At 39.9% G+C, this 20,079-nt stretch overlaps 2 protein-coding genes across 2 annotated transcripts in view; one reads left to right on the top strand and one right to left on the bottom strand.

The window, feature by feature from the left end:
• Window positions 1-275: 275 nt before the first annotated feature.
• On the bottom strand, window positions 276-5,557 carry LOC124794692. The gene is made up of 3 exons (XM_047258252.1): window positions 5,506-5,557; window positions 2,068-2,170; window positions 276-1,091 (listed from the first exon to the last, which is right to left on the bottom strand). The coding sequence occupies exons 1-3, from the start codon at window positions 5,550-5,552 to the stop codon at window positions 492-494; spliced, it is 750 nt and encodes a 249-aa protein (XP_047114208.1). The 5' UTR covers window positions 5,553-5,557; the 3' UTR covers window positions 276-491.
• A 658-nt stretch (window positions 5,558-6,215) lies between these two features.
• Window positions 6,216-20,079, top strand: part of LOC124792281 (RUS family member 1) — a 138,278-nt gene continuing 124,414 nt past the window's right edge. The window contains exon 1 of the mRNA XM_047257927.1: window positions 6,216-6,402. Within this exon, the coding sequence (XP_047113883.1) occupies window positions 6,330-6,402 (73 nt within the window). The 5' untranslated portion in view covers window positions 6,216-6,329. The remainder of the gene's footprint in view (window positions 6,403-20,079) is intronic.

Below are 20,079 nucleotides of genomic sequence, written 5' to 3'. Positions count from 1 at the left end.
GGAAGAGCTACATGAAATTTCACCTATGATTTCGAAGAAAAATACATACTTGAGAGAAGCTATACCAGCTAAATATCATCTGGCAATAACATTAAGATATTTAGCATCTGGAGACAGTTACAAAAGTCTACACTATTTGTTTAAAGTATCCAGCCAGGCAATATCAAAAATTATACCTGAAGTCTGCAGAGCTATTAATAACGTTCTGAAAGAGGAAATAAAGGCAATGTGAAACATGTTTGATATTTTGTTTTTAACATTTTTTATTAGTTTGAAGAGCTAGGTGTACAAAAATATTAATCAGTGATCTGTACAATTGTTATTACTTATGCTCTAGTATCATACTGCTCAAAATCTTTGTAAGCTTTCTCGAATGCTTCGTTAATAATGTTTTGCCTCTGAAGCACGATTATTCCATCAAATACCAGTACCGGTTATTACTGTAATTGTAGAGGTGGGCTTTGAAGGGTTGGATTTGGTTGTGTAAATAGTTACGTTGTCATCTCTATTTCAAGGATATGTGGTGGTGGTAAAAGAGTGGAGGATCTTTCAAAATTGGAGATGGGATTGATAGTGAAGGGGCCATGACTTGGGGTAGAAGGTTCAGAAAATGACGTCTGAACATGTGCTGAGCAGTTTGGTACTACTATATATCCACTTGACACTGATGATGGTCTAGAATATTGAAATGAATTATGAGGGAATGGTGTTTCACACGAAAATGACCTCTGTTTAATTCTTTTGATAAATAAACCATCTATTTCATACATCATTAATTTCCTGTCATCTTGAGGCAGTTCCTGCATCTTTTTGGCTAATAGCTTACCATACATATCACATTCATCATCTTCAGCATTTGCACATGATGGACGTTGACTAAGTACATTCGTTAATTGACCAAAGGCCCTGGTCATTAGCTGTTCCGCTATATTCAAAGCAGTGCGATGACGAGATTTCTCCATAGATTTACTTGTAGATGGTGAAGAAACCGTAGATGCAGGAGTCGAGGAACCCACCACACTGTTATAATTTTCTGTCTCCTGGGCTTTATTCACCATTTCTTCGCCAAGTGTTTCTGATGATGTTGATTGCTGCAAAAATTGCGTTTTATTAATAATTCTATGGTACGAAAAAATTATTTCAAATTTTAATTATTATTTTAACATTATCTTTTCAGATGCCCTATACAGCGAAAGACTGGATTAATATATAAAAAGGGTTACAGCAGCAAATTCCCACGTTGTGTGGGATCGTTGGATGGCAAACATATAGTTATCGAGTGTCCGCCTCATAGTGGAACTGAATATTTCAACTACAAGAAAACTTTCAGTATAGTCTTTTGGCATTAGTCGATAGCAATTATAACTTTATATTTGTTGACATAGGATGGCAAGGGAGGATTAGTGATGGTGGTGCTTTTAACAATTCATTATTATGGCAAAGAATCTGCAGAAACGAAATGAACTTCCCCACATCACGCCCACTTCCTGGATCGAATAATAATGCGAACATGCCATACGTATTTTTAGCAGATAGTGCCTTTACACTCAGTATGCATGCTATGAAGCCTTACCCTGGATATCATTAGATTGGATCGCCAAAAAGAATATTTAACAAACAATTGTCTAGAACCTGGGTTGAAGTGGAGAATACTTTTGGCATTTTAACTTCAGTGTTCAGAATTTTTCGAAGACCAATTAATTTAGATCTCAAAACTGTGAAAGAAATTACTATGACTTGTGTACTACTACATAACTTTCTCAGAAAAAGTAGATCTTCTTCAGAAAGATATATTCCCCATGGAACTTTGGATGTATGGGAATCTGATAATACCTTGTGCACGGCGGAATATAAAAGAATATAATGCAATAAAAAATTTGCCACTTGTACCTCGAAGATCACCGTTAAATGACGTCAAGATTAGGGACGAATTTATTTCATACTTTTGTAGGACGAATGCTTTATGGGGCGTTCTGACTTCATAACTTTATAGCATCTACTTCACATTACAGAAACAGTAAAAATCAAAATTGATAGACTCCAAAATACCGAAATGTTTTTGCTTACCGTATCTGAATTCAAACCAATCTTGTTGTTATATACTGGAGAAGAAACGATCCCATAAGCTGGTATGCAAACCAAACTGGTTCGTAAACATTTTCTTCGACTCCTGAGAGAAAATTATTATTACTTATTATTTACGTCATTTACATACCTATATTGTTAGTAACACAGCTATTTTAGCAAAAATAAATATAGAACTTTGAAAAATATACACTTTGTTCAAATCATCTATTTATGAAATTTATTGTATATATCCTGTAAATATTGATAAATAAATAAATTTGTACCTGAGCCACAACGAATACAATCTTGTTTCTTCTTAAAATGTTTACGAAATGTGACAATAAGAATTTCCTTTTGTTTTCATCTCCGTTACAGGTTTCTTTTAAAACTTCACTGAGACGACTCCAGGTATCAGACACTTTTTTTTTTATCTTTATGGTCTTTATTCCTCGGGTCCCAAATGCAGGGTTCTGCTTGATAACATTCGATGAATTGTAATATTTCCTGGACCAGTTACCGGTATTCATTTTCCCTGTTGTAGCCTACTTCTATACTAAGAGGAACGCACTTCCATCCGCCGCCAGCGCACAAACAATACTAAGACCACAACAGACGTGTGGACGCGTCGCAAGCGCTTGCCGCAAACCTCCTTTGATTTGTGCCAAAAAATCGACATTCGACCGGATCGGCCACAAGCGCTAGCAGGCCTATGCAAGTCAAGCCAAACGCCCTATCCACACGTTTGAATTTGTGATGGCTTGTCGAGGTTTGGCAAGCGTGTGGACGCGGCATGAAAGGAATAATGACCGCCGATCAAATAAGAACTGAATTACCTGCTTACACAAAACAAGTGACTTGCTGCCAGTTGTGTCTATCATGGAGGTAAGGCCGGTATTACACTATCAAATTTCTTTGTCAAAGATTTGATCAAAGATGTGATCCAATATTCCGTCCAATATATTTGACAAAGATCTTTGACGTAGCACTACAAGGGGTATTACACTGTCATCAAATTTTTCGTCAAATTTCAAGATGACTGACAACAACTTGTTATTAACCGCAGCAGTTCTACGTACTCCAATTGCATTGTGTGCACATGCGGAAAAGAAGTGGGGGGAGAAAATGGAACCATACATACGAGGTTGACAGTCTTAAAAGTCCTGGGATTACAACTTGATAATAAATTCAGTTGGGAGGAGCACACCACAGAACAGCAGAAACGCCTTAACAAATCTGTATTTGCAATTCGAGTGTTAGCAGACATAGGCAACATAAAAATGAAAAAGCTTGCATACTTTCATTCCATAATGTCATATGGGATAATATTTTGGGGTAAATCTTGAAGTCAAACAAAAGTTTTCAAGGTCCAAAAGCGTGTAATACGTATTATTTGTGGAGTAAATTCACGGACCTCCTGCAGAAACCTCTTCAAAGAACTGGGTACTTCAGATTCTTGCATTGGTACTGGGGGAAAATAAGAAAGAAAATGAAACTGTTGGCGGGCCAGAAGTACAGTGAGACTGTCGTTTGGACGTACGAGATTTGCAGGTTAGCTTCTTTTGTTTTGTATTTCATCCCTAGATACTTCCGTAGAGATATTGTTGCATGTGGATCATTATATGTAATGATTATTACAATACATGCAACGATATGTTTGTACATTTATCTAGGCATGAGAAACAAACAAAAAAAACTGTAACTCTCGTAGGCCCAAATGACGGAGTCTCACTATACTTCCGGCTCGCAGGTTAACTACTGCCTCTCAGTATATTTACTTCTTAATAAAATTTGTCGTAAATAATATACCTCTTCTTCCAACAAACAACTCAGTTCATACATACAATACCAGGAACAAAAATGATCTGCACAAGGACTTAAAAACACTTACTTTAGTTCAAAAAGGGGTCCACTACTCAGGAACACTCATCTTCAATAATTTGCCAGGAAACATAAAAAATTTAGTTAGAAATAAAGATCAGTTTAAAAGGAGCCTGAAAGACTTACTACTGGCCAACTCCTTCTACTCCATTGGCGAAATTTTTAATAGAAACAAATGATGTATTTATTCATACTATTAGTATTTTTATTTCAGCTTAAAAAAAATCGACATGTTCCACATCCACGAGGATTTCCTCAGCACGGATCTATGGAACGAGAAACTAATCTAATCTGGGTGAAGCCGTGGGTTTTACGACGACACGATAAAAGCATTCAACAAAACTTGTTACGTGAGCTTACAGTGGAAGACGTCAAGTCGTACATCAATTACTTAAGAATGGATGAGCATACATTTCTGTATGTGCTCAATGAAGTGTATCCTCATATCACAAAGCACAATTTTCACTTAAGAACTGCTACATCTTCAGAAGACAGGCTCACTATAACACTCCGATTCCTTGCTACAGGAGAGGGTTATGTTATGTTATGTTAGGTTAGGTCAGGTTAGGTCTCCAATCTTCTTAATCTATTTTTTATTCAGGGTGCCTCACGTAAAGCGCCTCATAAGCTTCAGACATCTCTCTTAATTCTGTTGTTGTCGGCACACACCAATTGTATTTACCGGCAATGGTTATAAAAACACTACAGACAGAACGCTGCAGCGATGCTAGCGCTCCGCGTGGTAACATATCACATTGCAGTGAACAGAAGACAAGCGATTTCTTTGATCAAATATACGGCCTCGGCCTAGATTTGATCAAATATTGGACGACATTTGTCAAAGATCCCTATTACACTATCAAATATCTTTGACAAAGAAATTTGATAGTGTAATACCGGCCTAAGAATAAGGGGAGATGGCGCTACGTATCCCAGCCGTACTACGTTTTGAAGCCATGGGGGCGTGGCTCGCTGCCATGACACTCTGGCCGAAACATTGCCAGTGTGCTGTAGCGCTGCGTGTATTACAGTCGCTAATTGCACCATATACGCATGTAACGTCATCAGAGTTTTTGTTTAAAATAAAATCCCGTAAAGGCGAAATTCCGCGTTTCTTTTGATTAAAAATAGTTTTTAATGTAGTATTATGAATAGCTAGCCTTCAATGTAAACGATACAATTTTGTTAATTCAGTAATAAACGTGTATCACAAACTAAATAATAGAAACTGAAAACTAAATTAGCTATACCCTCCCTCCAAAGCCCCATAAATACATCTTGTTTGTAATACGTACTGGGACATTTCAGTTACGTTACACTACTGGGAAACACTGTTCATTACCACCAATATTTACTGAAATACGGTACATAGAATGGCAAATCTACACAGTGTCCTGTTTAGGCCTATACTTTACGCCAGTTAATGTAGTGTTAGCTTTGAATTTGGTACATGATGAAGACAAAGTGAGTTACTCAACACTTCGATTGTCGACGATACGTACGTATTATACTGAAACGTGAACTTGAAAACTAAGAATTTAATTCTTTGAATTAACATACCTTTTGCAAATGTTTTGGGTGTGTAGGGAAAACTGATGGTATAGCATTTTCTCGGAGCCTTACTGTTGAAAGGGAAGTTCGGTCTACGTCCTCTTCTCGGAAACGCTGAAAACATATAGTGCTCCATTTAGACGCACGCCAATTCTTCCTCCTCACGGCATTCTCCCACAGAGCTTTCCGACTTTCATTTTTAGAAAATCTAAAATCATACAGGAGAAAAACAAACTATTGTACAAGTACCGATGTAGCACACGTTCATTCACAATGAAATTGTAAAATCACACTTAACGAGACAACTTACACATGAAATGTTATTCCCTTCGATTTCGCATCACAATCAGAACGATTCGTACATCCGAACACCACACAAGTCACCGTAATAGCGCAAAATCCTTCCAAAAGCGAGCGACAAGCCTATGCACACAAGCTTACAGCAGCAATGTTTTGAGATGGCTACCGTCGGCTTCACATAGCTTCACAGCTGTGACGTCACGGCGTCTCCCTCTATTCTTACCTCCATGGTGTCTATACTCCCCACTGGCTATATATCACAATATATTCCGAAAGCGTATCAGCATTTACGATTGTCTCCTCTACAGTGTGTTTCTGTTTTTTTTTTAATAATGGTGGCTAAATAGTGCTACAAGCAAAAATAAAAATAGCCCCCTTGGTGTGTGACAGGTGTGAGTTCTTTGCCTGTGTTATGTTGTCGCCATACGTAAACACGTAAACAGCGTGCTCAGTGTTTTGATGATGTGTATACCGACTGTTTTCTTTTGAATGTTTGAAGTGTAGTTAATAAATTGCCCATCCGATTCATTACCATGCCTGAGGAGATTTTGCTGCGAGAAAAGTACGGTCCCTTCGGCCGAGAAAAAATATATGTTAAACCAGAATGTAAGATATTAATTTCGTATATTTGGGATTTAATACTGTTTGACGCTATTGCTGTTAGCATCGTCGTTATAAAATCATGTCAAGTTACCTTCTTACTGCTTTTGCTTCTGTATTAGTTTTTCGTTGCATCCTACTGTCACGCGTTGATATTTTGCGGTCTAGGTAGTGCCTAGTCGGTGGCGTGTTACAAAAGCATGTATCAAAAATAGTTTTATCAGATTATAATATTCTTACACCACAAAACATGCAAATTTACAGAAGCAGTCGAGTTAATACACATAAAGTCATCAGAATAATAAGACCGTATACGTAAATAACCTGTAATGCGTTCGAACTAATAGGTGTAATGCTGCTCCTTCCAAGACAGTAACCATTCTGTTCAGCAGCTCTTCCGATTCCTTGGCCATTTCTTTCAGAATTACGTTGTCATTGACGAACCTCAATGTTTCTATTTCATTTCCTTGAACTTTAAGCCGGTTTCCGAATTCCACCAACGTTTCCTTTATGGCTTGCCCATTGTACAGATTGAACAACTTTGGGGATATACAACAACCAAGCCTCACTGCCATCTCGACCACTTTCCCTTCCATGTCCTTTGATCCACATAACTGCGGTTTTTCTACACAAATTGCAAATTTAACCTTTTGATTCCTGCATTTTTTACTTGCAGCCTTCAGAATTTCTTAGAGTGTAATTATGTCAACATTGTAAAAGCTTTCTTTAAATTTATAAATGCTGCAAACGTTTGTTTTCGTTTCTTTAACCCATCTTCTGAAACAAATTGTAATGTCAGTAATTCCTTTCATGTCCTTCATATCTCTAGAACACATAGGCCTACTCATCTCCCTTGAATTTGGCTTATTCAAAGATTGTAACTTTTCAAAAATAATAATTTGAACAATGTTTAAAAGATTATAGGACTTTAATAGATCACATTCTTATATGCTGTTCATATGACATGGTTAGCAAGAGTAACTGACTGACTTGTTAATGAGTAATCATAATACTGCCTGAAAAAGACAGGGAACATATATATGAACACCATACATGACAAGTAGTAACGAAACTTCAGTTAAAGAAAAAAATTAACTCTGAACACTCCTACTCAATTATTTTTGTTTTTAATTATTCAAACACTTTATGAGTCTTGGCTTGGTCAGTGTGTCAGCTTTCAACATGTTTTAAATTGATAGTCATTCCATGAATGTTGTTAAGTGAACTTGTATGTAGTTTCAGTATGTCCCTTGCCTCACGTCATTTTCCTTTTCAATTATTATTATTATTATTATTATTATTATTATTATTATTATTATTATTATTATTATTTGCTTCATGTTGTTTTATCGTTTTCAGTATGTCTTTTTTTTTTTCATTATGTTATTTTTCCTTCATGAGTATTGTTTAATGTCTATATGACAGCTTAATTGTCAACACACAGTTCTGTTGCGTGGTTCAACTTGAAAGTTTAAGTTCTTCTCCATGATGTTGTATTCAACATTATATCATTCACTGAAGAGACAGCAGCTCTGTAGTCTGCTTTGGCTGTTGAATTTTCCACAGGACATTGCTTTTGCTCTTACCAAATAATGGGTCATCCTCACATGAAAGGAACTCTGCTGGTGGAGCATGTAATTGCAATACCACCTCCATAATCAGAATCACTCCAGAAAGCAGTGTTGAGCCCTATCAAAGAATACACCATATTACATAGTTCCTTTTAGTTGCAGAAAAATACATTTTACTATTTTTCGTTGTCTAGTGGCTTATTGCTAAATCTGTTTAAGTAATTATATCTAAAAACAGAGATGATGTAACTTGTGTCTGTATATGTGCGGATGGATATGTGCGTGTGTACGAGTGTATACCTGTCCTTTTTTCCCCCTAAGGTAAGTCTTTCCGCTCCCGGGATTGGAATGACTCCTTACCCTCTCCCTTAAAACCGACATCCTTTCGTCTTTCCCTCTTTCCTGGTGAAGCAACTGTTGGTTGCGAAAGCTTGAATTTTGCATGTGTGTTTGTGTGTCTATCAACATGCCAGCGCTTTCGTTTGGTAAGTTACATCATCTTTGTTTTTAGATATATTTTTCCCACATGGAATGTTTCCCTCTATTATGTGTTTAAGTAATTAATAACAAAATAATTAGGCCTATATAGTTTCAAGGTACAATAGACTCTGTGTAGCTTCTTGATAGCATTCAGTTCTTTCATTTGGCTCATCATTGACAAAATTTTCTTCGTCGGTCACCATTCCACATTCTGTGGATGTATCTAGGAATATTGGATTTAAATCATCAAACTAAAAATTTTGTAAAATATTCTTTGGACTTGTAGGCCTAGTTTGTATACTAAAATTCCCTGTGAAATTATTTTGGTAAATTTTTAAGATATGATATTTGATTTTGAAATGTCCTGACAAGCATTGTTTTAGAATTTGATTCAGCTTCTTCACAACATCAAAATGTTGTCTGTCTTCTGTTCAATAACTAGTCTTTCACCACCATCAAACTTTGCTTTCATAATTTTTCTTACTCTATACTATATATGAGGATCATCATCAGTGTTTACATATCCAGGTGTCATCAGATAATTTGAGATATTCTTGTTCCAGTTTTATGGAGCTTATTCTAGGCAATATAACTCTTATTCAGCTTACAAACTCTTATTTGTGTGACAGTTGAATTTATCAGGTTGCATCATGTAGAATTCCTTATGCAGATCAATGAAATGCTGTCCTTACATCAAAGCTGTTGTTTTCACTTTATTTGTCACTGCAAGACTAAGAAGCATTCTAATTGATTCATAATGAGCTATAGCACTAAAAGATTCTGAATGTCTTGCTCAAAACCTCATGTAACTAGTCTGGCTTTATAACATCTGTCTTGCTTTTTATGCAATACTCTGACACGAGTTAAAGGTTTTACATTCTATTTTATTTTGTAAAAGTCTTAACTACAGTAACTTCATCTTTATCTTTGATTATTGTACCAAGTATGACATTACCTTAGGCAGGATGGTTGATTGCTTTGCAGTCGCCTACATTTAGTACACAGCCACATTCTCAGAATGTCAGTATCTCCAATGAATATCTTGTTGGCCGAACGCTCATTTTCTTAGTCTTTTTGTTGTGCCTATCTGCGACTCAGCATCTAAACTACATGGTGAGAAGCACCTACCCTTTTCATAATATTTTTCCCCATTTCTGAAGATGAAGCGGTTACCAAATTGGTAACTTTCATGAAAATGGTTTCAAAATCAAATATGCTCTCACTAGAGATCTTCTTTATGAACTTGAAGTTTTTTAATATCAAAACAACAATGTACACACTTTAATGAAATGAAAAAACTGAAAGAGAACTATACATAGTTATTGAGTAAGAACATATGCGTGAAACCTGAATGAGAATCTGTGGGCTATAGCAATAAATTATGCAGTCTTTATGCTAAATCAAACTGGAAGGAGTTTAGGGAAAAAGACTCACTGAATTGTGATTTGGACGAAAAATGGATCTTCCTCATTTGAAAAATTTTGGATATGACTTCTATGTTCCTGGTTGAGGTGCACGGATGAAGAAGGAATGGGAAAAGAAATCAATGAAAAGAGCCTTTGTCATATATGCTATTTTGTCAAAAACTGACTTTCTGAGACTGTATCCAAAGGACGGAATGTAACAGTATTATGAAAAAGACAGTTGCTACTCACCATGTAGCGGAGGTGCCGAGTCGCAGGTAGGCACAACAAAAGACTATCAGACAATGAGCTTTCAGTCAACAATCCCTTCGTTGGAGATGGAACAGACAACAGCCTCAGCAGACTGTGTGTGTGTGTGTGTGTGTGTGTGTGTGTGTGTGTGAGTTGTGTTCGCATGAGTGTGTATTTGGTGCATATAAAATGTTTAACATAAAGTTTTGTGAGTTTCATACCATGACATTATGTAAAAAACTAGGACTACATAAATGTTCGATTCCACATGTCTGCTTTAACCCATGACACCATCAGTATGGCGGAAATGGTTATTCTAAGCATCTCCAATATGGTGCCTATGACATCACTACATATACATGCAAACAAACATGAAAATACATTATATAAGACAACAATAGCCCCCTCCAAAAATTCAATCAAACTGACAGGACAATTGTGGGAAATTGGGCGTTTTAGGATGGTAACAAGCTAAATAAAACAGTAACAAAAAGCACACTACTATCCATAAACACATAACAAGACCAAAAAAGAAAGAAAAAGAAAAAAAGATTACACCATTCCACTACACCAACAGAATCTACAGGAATCTTGACACCTCCCTTGACCTATATAGGTCACCCACAGCTGACGCTACCAAAACACCAACACCTACAACTAAAACTATGAAAATTGGAATCGGTCATTTCCCTTGACCTATATAGGTCAAGTACAACTATTGATACCAGAAAACCAACACCTACAACTACGAAAAATAAAAGCAAAACCACAACACCTCAAAAATCCAAAAACCAAACATCCCTACATAAATTAAAACACGTTCAGTACACCATAAATACACAAAACATCACAACTTGAGAAGAATAGACCCAAAAGAAATAATTAAGTACAACCAACAAATTCCGGCACTGCAAACTTCGTCGGCCACCCCAACTCCACATTTGAAACAATGAACTGTAGACTCTTCTTGCTGACTTGCTTTGACAAAGTGTTTGTTTTGTTTTGAGATGAAAGCATTTCACGACATGCTTGACTATTCTGTGTCATTCAATCTCTCTTCATCCAGATACAAACATTCAAATAATGTGTTGAGGCTACTTTCAGCTGCTACTTCATTATCCCATGCAGTACGGATGATAACATTCCAAGAATTTGTAACATAATCCAGCTCTCCTTCACAGCTTCACCTTCTGCTGCTAAATCCTCCACATGTTCTTGAGTTTATGTACAGTTTTTAGTAGCTGACTTACTAGTATTTATAACTGAAGAAATTTCTCTACAAAACGTAACTTGTTAAATTTAATTTCTTGCTATACAGCTTGTATAATTTTTTAAGCAGTTTACCACCCAGCTTTTATTTGCTATTGCCCTGCCTATGTTGCTTCTGCTATTCAAACATATAAAATTTTGTGCCTTAAGACCTTTCTCAATCCAAAGTGTCACATGTTGTTCAGTTTTTCTTCCTGTCAGTTTAACTTTCTGTCCACGTGTTACTAATTATAACACCTTTAACTTCAGTGTTGTTGAAATTGCCAGGAAATACGTATGACATTTCCGTATAGGTCCTCGCTTAAAAGTTCTAATTGTGACTTAATAAAATCCAATGGTGACAAACAAAAATTTACTGTGTGACCTTGAAACATGTAAATGATTTTTCTGACTGCACTTTGTCTGACAGCTGGTAGAATAATTCTGCTACTTTTATTTACTGATGCTGCTTTTCACTATTTGTTGATTAGGAATTCATCACTGACATGTACATGTATTACTTTATAAAATCTGGTGAACGGTCGCTTATGCAATTTTTGATGCCTGCCCACAACCTGTTGAAAGATTCTAATGTTGCCAAGATAATTCACTTACATAGTTATTTATGCAGGGTACTTAAAAGACTTCAATGAAAAGTACTGTTGGAACAATGTTTAAAAGAGATATCGCATTCTTGTACAACATACCTGCATTCTTATGCAACAACCTTAACAACAGTAACTAACTGGCTGATGCAAGTGTAATTGTTACAACCAAGAGTATCTGTGTAATCCATCCTCATTGCTTTCTCTTGGGGAGCATTGATAAGAACAGTGTAATAGTAACTGCACCCTACACCACTGCAGGGCCACTCCTCATCACTTTTGAGCTGTAGCTTTGTACTTCGTGTAGCGACAGTTCTTTTCAGTGACTGGAGACCGCAATAAATTAATATTGATTTTTATTCACATGACTCCTTGCTCCTGATATATGTTACACATTATCAGTCAAATATACTTCCTCTGTAGATAGTGAGGCAACAAATATATTTAGCCTTCATGTGCTAAGGTGAATCATTTAAATGCTGTAAATTACCTCCAGTTTCATAATGTGTGCAAAATGCTTATTTGTTACCATATAATTTTATATGTCTGGAATTTTGTAATATGATTTAGTGACATGTAAATAATACTGTTACTACATACTGCCATCAATCTGTTCATGATGAGAATCAGAGCCATTTCACTTCACATATGTATATTCAGTTTCACAGACAAATGGTGCAGAGTACAGATCTCGGAATAACAAACTATAGACCCATCACAACAATGATTACTGTTATCACTTTACAGAAATACCATACTCATGGTAATTATATGCAGTTTAATTAATTTTATCATAAGGGTTGAATCGTATCAGTAATCGGAAGTAACAACTGTAGTGCAGATAAATAACTACTCTTTCAGCAGAGGTGGAATCCAAGAATTAACAAGACCCGCAGTGCAGGATGGGAAAAACTTTTGAGCCCTTCCTCATCTCATTCCAGCTACAAGAGGACATACCACGAGAGTATCTAAACACATACAAAAAACCATCCCAGTATGTAGGCCTACTTAATAAAAACAGTTGTAAAGAGAAATATAATTGCTTTTTTGAGGAAAAGGAAATAAATACAACATACCTTCACGAACAGTGGAACAAGAATATTGGTTGGTATGTTCAAAGCAAAACTCTGTAGTTTGAAGATTTCCAACAGAAAACCCTAAACTGTAAATGAATTAAGACTGAAAATAGAATGAAAATTTTTGCTTATGCACATATTAAAATACAGAATATACTGCTCATTTTTTCCCTTTACAAATAAAAATGTAATTATATATGTGTCATATAACTGCAAATCATCTGCTTAGATAATGAATACAAACAAATTTGGTAGTGTTAGCGTCATAGTATCTCTTTTTGCTAGATGGCCAAGAAAAGCGACATTCTTAACAATGTATTATGACTGTTACTGATGCAGCTGCTCAGAGACATAAACCAATGGCCACAAGGTAAATAAATTAGGCTACTGAAATACCAATGAAAATTATTTATTGTCATTATTGTGGTCTTCAGCTTGAAAACTAGTTTGATACAGCTATTGATGGTTCCTTGATATCTCAGAATGTGTCCTATCAAGCAGATCCCTTCTTTTGGTCCCATTATGACACAAATTCTATTAGTCTCTCCTCATTAGTTACATGTATAGCCCCCTAATATTCAGCATTTTTCTCTAACACCACATCTCAAAAGCTTCAGTTCTCTTGCCTGAACTGCTTGTTGTCCATGTTTCACTTCTGTACAAGGCTACACTCCTGACAAATATCTTCAGAAAAGACTTACAAATCAACACCAGATGTTAACAAATTCCTCAGCTTCAGAAACACTTTTCGTGCCACTGCCAGTCTGTGTTGTATATCCTTTCTACTTCAGCCATAGTAAGTTATTTTCTTGCCCAAATAGCAAAACTCATGCATTACTTTTAGGTCTCATTTCCTAATGCCCCCACCCCCACCCCCCCCAGGCGGCTCACGGTTCTTTCGTGAGTTCGTGCATGGCACAGATGGGGCGCCGAGCTGTTGCAGCTGATTTTTCCTTCTGTAGCTGCATTTCCTTCTCCCTGCCCTCCCTCCCTGTCCTCGCTCCTTCCCCATCGCCACCTCCTTCCTTCTCTTGGTGTTCTGATTTCTGTTGACGTGGCTATCCACCTGGTTTCCTGTATTGGTTCCTTTTGCCTGTTCTTCCATCATTTTTGGCATTTAGGTCCCCACTTGAGGTCTGACCTTCACTTCAAAATTTCCTGTTTTTAGTGTGACCCATATAGGGAAGAATTCCCTCCCTAGCATTTACGGTGTGGATTCCTCTCTCCTTTCTCCCCCTCTCCCCCCTCTCCCTTCCCTACTGTAGCCCTCTTCCACCCTGCTAGGTCACCAGCACACATAGCCAGTCCATGTGGAGGGACTGTTATGAAACCATATGGCTGAGTCCCCTGACAACGCAGGGCTTACCCTACTGATAACCTGAGGTGTTCCCTGTCCATGCATGGTAAGGAATTGTTGCTTGTCATCTTGGAGCACAGGAACTCCCGGCAATGGCCGCCATGCCAGGTGGCTCTTTCTGTGGCTAGGTGGCGCACATGGGGAGAGCCCTGATCGGAGTGGGTTGTATCAGAGTGGATGCTTGGTGCATGAAGCATATCAAGCTGCAAAAATCTGACCATTGTCAAATGGCCATCTCTTTGAATGGTGAAGGATCATTGAATACTGCTTCATATGACCCGGCATCCTTCCCTTCCCTGGCTACACCATGGGAGGAGGGCCAGGCTCACCACCACTTATGCAGTGCTTGCATTTTGGGCATATGCGGACCTTTTGTGTGGTGACTGTGGCCACCCACTCCATGAGGGAAGCCCCTGCATTCCAGCATCTGTGTGTGTCAGTTGTGTTGACTGCCATTCCCAAAAAGAAGGTGCAAGAATACTAGTCCCTGGATCACCTGTCTTATGCTGAGGCTCAACAGAAGTATGTGAGACTCCGTCCAGTGTCACTGTCTTCAACTTTTGTCTCTGTTACTTCATTTCCTCCTCCTCCCTCATCCTTAACCCAGACCCGTCCCTCTCTCCCCTCCCCTCCCCTCCCCTCCCCTACAGTTCCCACAATCTCCCATCATGGAGCCGCTCCCCCTACCCAGCCGAAGAAGTGCCACCCTTCTTCAGCGTCTGCCGGTGATCAGGCTCCCTGTTGGGACCCCTGGCATCACTCAGGCCAGAAGACTCTTACCACCACTTGGCCATGAGACACACCATCTGTGCATCCCAAGGCCGTGCGCTCTCTTTCGGTTCCAGATCTTGCAGAAGCCTTTACACCCCCTGTGCCTTGCCCTCCTCCACCTCAGAAAGAGAAGAAGAAGAAGAGGCACAAATCCCAAGACAAGGCACCCCCCAGTGCCCCTGGAGGTGCCATCTCCTCCCTCGCAACCTGAGTCTGACATCTTATTTATAGATGTCACCCCATCCTTGTCGGTGACTACTATGAACCAAGTGACCTGACCTCCTTGGCTTCTTCATGTCTACCTTGGACTTTCGCCACATGATCATCCAGTGGAATTGCAACGGATACTATCGTCACCTACCGGAAATGCAACATCTTGTCTCCTCCTATTCTGTGTTCTCTCTTGTTCTTCGAGGAACACATTTCCTTGATGACCACTCTCCAAGATTTCGTGGTTATCAGGCAATCTGTTGGAACTGTGCTGGTCCCGGGGTAGTATCTGGTGTGGTCTGCATTTTGGTTCGCTCTACCTTGATCCAGCAACTCCCGCTCTCTTTTCTCCTCCTTGGGGACTTCAGTGGCCAACATCCAGTGTGGGGGAGTGTCACTTCAATGGGTAGGGGTATCCTAATTGACCAACTTATCACAGACCTTCATTTGTGTCTCCTCAATGATGGTTCCCCTACCCACTTCAGTGCCGCTCATGGCACCTTCTCTGCTATCAATCTCATGATCTCCTCCCTTGCCCTCATGGCTCCCCTACATTGGTCATTCCATGGTGACATTTGTGACGGTAACCATTTTCCAGTAATTCTATCATTACCCTGCTGCTGCCAGGCAGACAGGCCCCCATGTTGGGCATTTTGCATGGCCAATTGGCCTTTATATTCGTCTTCTGTGCACGTTGACACCTCCCTCTCAAGTTCTATTGATGTAGTCATACAAGGCATCTCTGCCATTATTCTTCATGCTGCTGGCACTGCTGTCCCCCTATCCATAGGTCGCCCTCGTCATCGACCGGTACTGTACTGGACCACAGATGTTACAGTCGCTGTCTGGGACCACAGACAGGCCCTGCAGCGATTTAAGCGACATACTTCACAGACCAACCCCCTCACTTTTAAGCATCTCTGTGCTAAGGCTTGTTACCGTATTAGGCGGAGTAAAAAGGAATGCTAGGAGCACTGCGTTTTCTCCCAGGGGACGCATGCCTCTTCATTGCAGGTTTGGTCCAAGCTCCGTAGCCTTCTTGGCTGCCAGCAACAGCCCACTGTCCAGGGCCTGAACCTCCAAGGTGCTCTGTGCACTGATCCATTGGTCCTCACAGAACACCTTGCAACACAATTTGTGACGGCATCATCGTCCTCTTCCTAGCCTACTGCGTTGTCCAGCAGAAACACAAGAGTCGAACAGATCCACCTCTGTTTCATGCGGCACTGAATTGAGCCCAGTAATGCACCATTCACTAAATGGGAATTGGTGCAGGCTCTTAGTTCCCCAGAAGACACAGCCCCAGGCCCGGTTTCTTTCCATAGCCAGATGATGCAACATTTGGATGCTCCACAACATCTTCAACCACATGTTGCCCATGGGCACTTTTCCGTCACAATGGTGAGACAGTATAGTTATCTCCGCCCTGGGAAAAACCCAATGCCTCTAGATAACTATCGCCAAAGCAGCCTGATGAATGTACTTTGTAAACTGCTCGAATGGGTGGTCAGCTTCAGATTACGTTGGGTACTCGAATCCTGTGGCCTTTTTTCCCCATATCAGTGTGGCTTCCGGACAGGGCTATCTCCAACTGAACATTTACTCCAATTGGAATCAGCCATCCCACAGGCTTTTACTCACCACCAGCACCGTGTCGCGGTCTTCTTTGACCTATATAAGGCGTATGACATGGCTTGGCACCATCACATTTTAGTTACCCTCCATGACTGGGACTTCCGTGGTCTTCTTCTGATTTTTGTCCATGAGTTTTTATCTCACTGGCTCTTCCGGGTTCGAGTTGGCACTTCACTCAGCGCCCCTCAGATTCAGCAGAATTGTATCTCATGGGATTCTGTGCTAAGTGTCACACTCTTCCTCATTGCCAACAATGGGCTTGTGACCTCTGTTGGGCCTCTGGTTACCCCGGCATTGTATGTTGGCGATTTTTGCATCTGATGCACTTCCTAGTTGGTAGCATCTGCTGAGTGCCAGCTCCAAGGTGCCATCTGATGGGCCTCCGCATAGACCACCGCCCATGGCTTCAAGTTTTCTCCCTCCAAAAAGCGGGTTATGCATTTTTTTCGTCAACCCACAGTACACCCCGATCCAGAGCTTTATTTAAGCAACCAGCTCCTCAGTGTTGTAGTACAGTCCTGTTTCTTGGGCTTGATTTTTGATAACAATCTGACATGGCTGCCCCACATTCGCTGCCTAAAGACTACACATATGTGATAACTTAATGCTCTCCGTCTCCTGGCCCACACATCTTGGTGTGCAGACTGTTCTACTCTTCTCCATCTTTACCATGCTCTGGGCTTGTCCAGACTAGATTATGGTAGTCAGGCTTATGGCTCAACAGTTCCTTCCACTTTGAAACTCCTTAACCCTGTCCATCATTGTGGAATGCTTCTGACTATTGGTGCCTTTCGCACTAGTCCTGTTGATAGTCTCCTCACAGATGTGGGGATTCCCATTTTACACATCCAACGGAGCCAACTCCTTGTTTCTTGCGCAATTGCCATTTGCCAATTTCCTGGCCATCCTGTGTCCCCTGTGCTCTTCGCCAATGAGGGATGTCTCCGTCGTAACACCCACCCACAGGTGGGATTGCTGGTTGGCATGCGTCTCCCTTCCCTCTATCGGGATCTCCATCTCCACTCACTTGACTGCACCCCATGTCTCTCCTCCCATACCCCGCCCCCCTTGCATGGTGCCTAGACCATGGATTAGGACCAATTTATTCCAGGATCCTAAGGTCTCTGTTGCTCCTGTGGTTTTCGGCGTCTTGTATGTGCCATCCTTGTGGAGTTCTAGGGTTCCACCATACGCTGATGGTTCTAAGACAATAGATAAGGTGGGATACGCTTTCACATTTCCTGCTGGCTTTGAATGCCATTTATTGTCGGGATCATGTAGGGTGTTCACAGCAGAGCTTCTAGCCATTCAAAGGTCCCTCCTTTTTGTTTGACCGTTTGGCTAGAGAAGCAGAGACTTACGACCCATTTCCTTTCATGATTCCAGCTGCAGACATGTGGATCTATGTCAAATCTCTCTCTGCCCAGTAGTGGAATACCATCTGGAGCACTACTACTCATAGTAATAAACTCTGCACAATCAAGGAATCTACTGCAGTTTGGCACTCTTCCTTCCACTCCTCTCGGAAGTAGTCCACTGTTTTATGCCTTTTACGCATTGGTCATACCCGGCTCACCCATTGTTTCCTCCTACGTAATGACCCACCCCCACAATGTAGTTATGGAGCCAGACTGACGATATCTCATATATTGGTGGAGTTTCCCCTTCTTTTGGCCCTTCGTGTTAAGTATAGTCTTCTCAGTTCCTTAAATTTAATATTAGCAGACAATCCACAGATCGTTGAGGACCACTGAGGACCACTCAGTGTCGTCTGTAAAAGTGATTTTTCTCTTCCAAGTCCTTTGCTGTCGTTGGCAGAGCTCTACACTATCATCAGCAAACCTCAAAAGTTTTTATTTCTTCTCCCTTAATTTCAATTCCTACTCCAAATTTTTATTTGGTTTCCTTTGCTGCTTGCTAATTGTACAGATTGAATACCACATAGGATAGGCTACACCCTGTGTGACTCTCTTCATTACCGTTACCATTACTTTTCTTTCATACCTCTCTGCCTTCTGGTTTCTGCACATGTTGTAAATAGCTTTTCGCGCTCTGTTTTTTACCCCTGCTACCTGCAGAATTTCAAAGAGAGTATTCCAGTCAGCTTTGTTAAAAGCTTTCTCTAAGTCTACAAATGCTATAAACATAGGCCTGCCTTTTCTTAACCTGTCTTCTAAGAGAAGTTGTAGGGCCAGTATGGCCTCGTGTTTTCTTACATAGGTCCAGAATCCAAACTGATCTTTCCCAAGATTAGCCTCTACCAATTTTTCCATTTTTCTGTAAAGAATTTATGTTAATATTTTGCAACTATGACTTATTCAATTTGAAATTATTACATTCTTCTTGAAGTCTGAGGCTATTTTGCCTATCTCGTATGTCTTGTGTACAAGAAGGAATAGTTTTCTAATGGCTGGCTCTCCCAAATCTATCAATAGTTTTGACAGAATCTTTTGTACTCCAGGGGTCTTGTTTCTACTTTGGTCTTTCAGTGCTTTGTCAAATTCTTTTTTCAGTTTCACATCTCCCAGCTCATCTTCAGCTATGTCCTCTTCCTTTTCTATAGTATTGCTTACAAAGTTCGTCTCCCTTGTATAGACCCTCTTGATACTCTTACACCTTTCCCATCTTTGCTTTTGTACTGCTTTTACATTTGAGCTCTTGATACCTATGGTATCATCTGTATTGCTCAGGCACAAGCCACCCCACCAATGGCAAGGTCCATGGTTCAAGGGAGAAAGAGGGAGGGGTGATTATTTAACCATTCAGAATATTTTTAAATATTTGATTTAGAAAAGATCCATGAGGGGAGTGTTAGACCTGAGATAACAATGCCCTCAGTGACTCAGCTTTCATTTTCTGAGAATGGCTTGGCGAAACTGGGGTTCATGAGCTGGAGACTGGTATGCACTCCCAGTCCTCTGTCACTGTAAGCTGTGGGCATGCTTCAGTGAGCATCATGTGGTGCAGGGGTGCAGGATGGGACAGTGTTTGTCTCAGGGAACAGGGATATTGGCTTGATCATCTGGATTGCGAGGGGGGGGGGGGGGGGGGAAAGACACCTCATCTCAAGATGTG

The sequence above is a fragment of the Schistocerca piceifrons genome, chromosome 1 (assembly GCF_021461385.2).
Source record: "Schistocerca piceifrons isolate TAMUIC-IGC-003096 chromosome 1, iqSchPice1.1, whole genome shotgun sequence".
Taxonomy (NCBI): Eukaryota; Metazoa; Arthropoda; class Insecta; order Orthoptera; family Acrididae; genus Schistocerca; species Schistocerca piceifrons.
Note: the sequence above shows the minus strand (reverse complement) of the source record. Positions and strands in the feature narration are given on the sequence as shown.

Bases quoted from the DNA above. Each gene is read 5' to 3' on its own strand.
- LOC124794692 (XM_047258252.1), bottom strand. From the start codon at position 5,552: ATGCTATACCATCAGTTTTCCCTACACACCCAAAACATTTGCAAAAG. The intron at 2,171-5,505 runs GTATGTTAATTC...ATTTTCTCTCAG, and splicing joins ACCCAAAACATTTGCAAAAG to GAGTCGAAGAAAATGTTTAC. The intron at 1,092-2,067 runs GTAAGCAAAAAC...CAATTTTTGCAG, and splicing joins TTGGTTTGAATTCAGATACG to CAATCAACATCATCAGAAAC.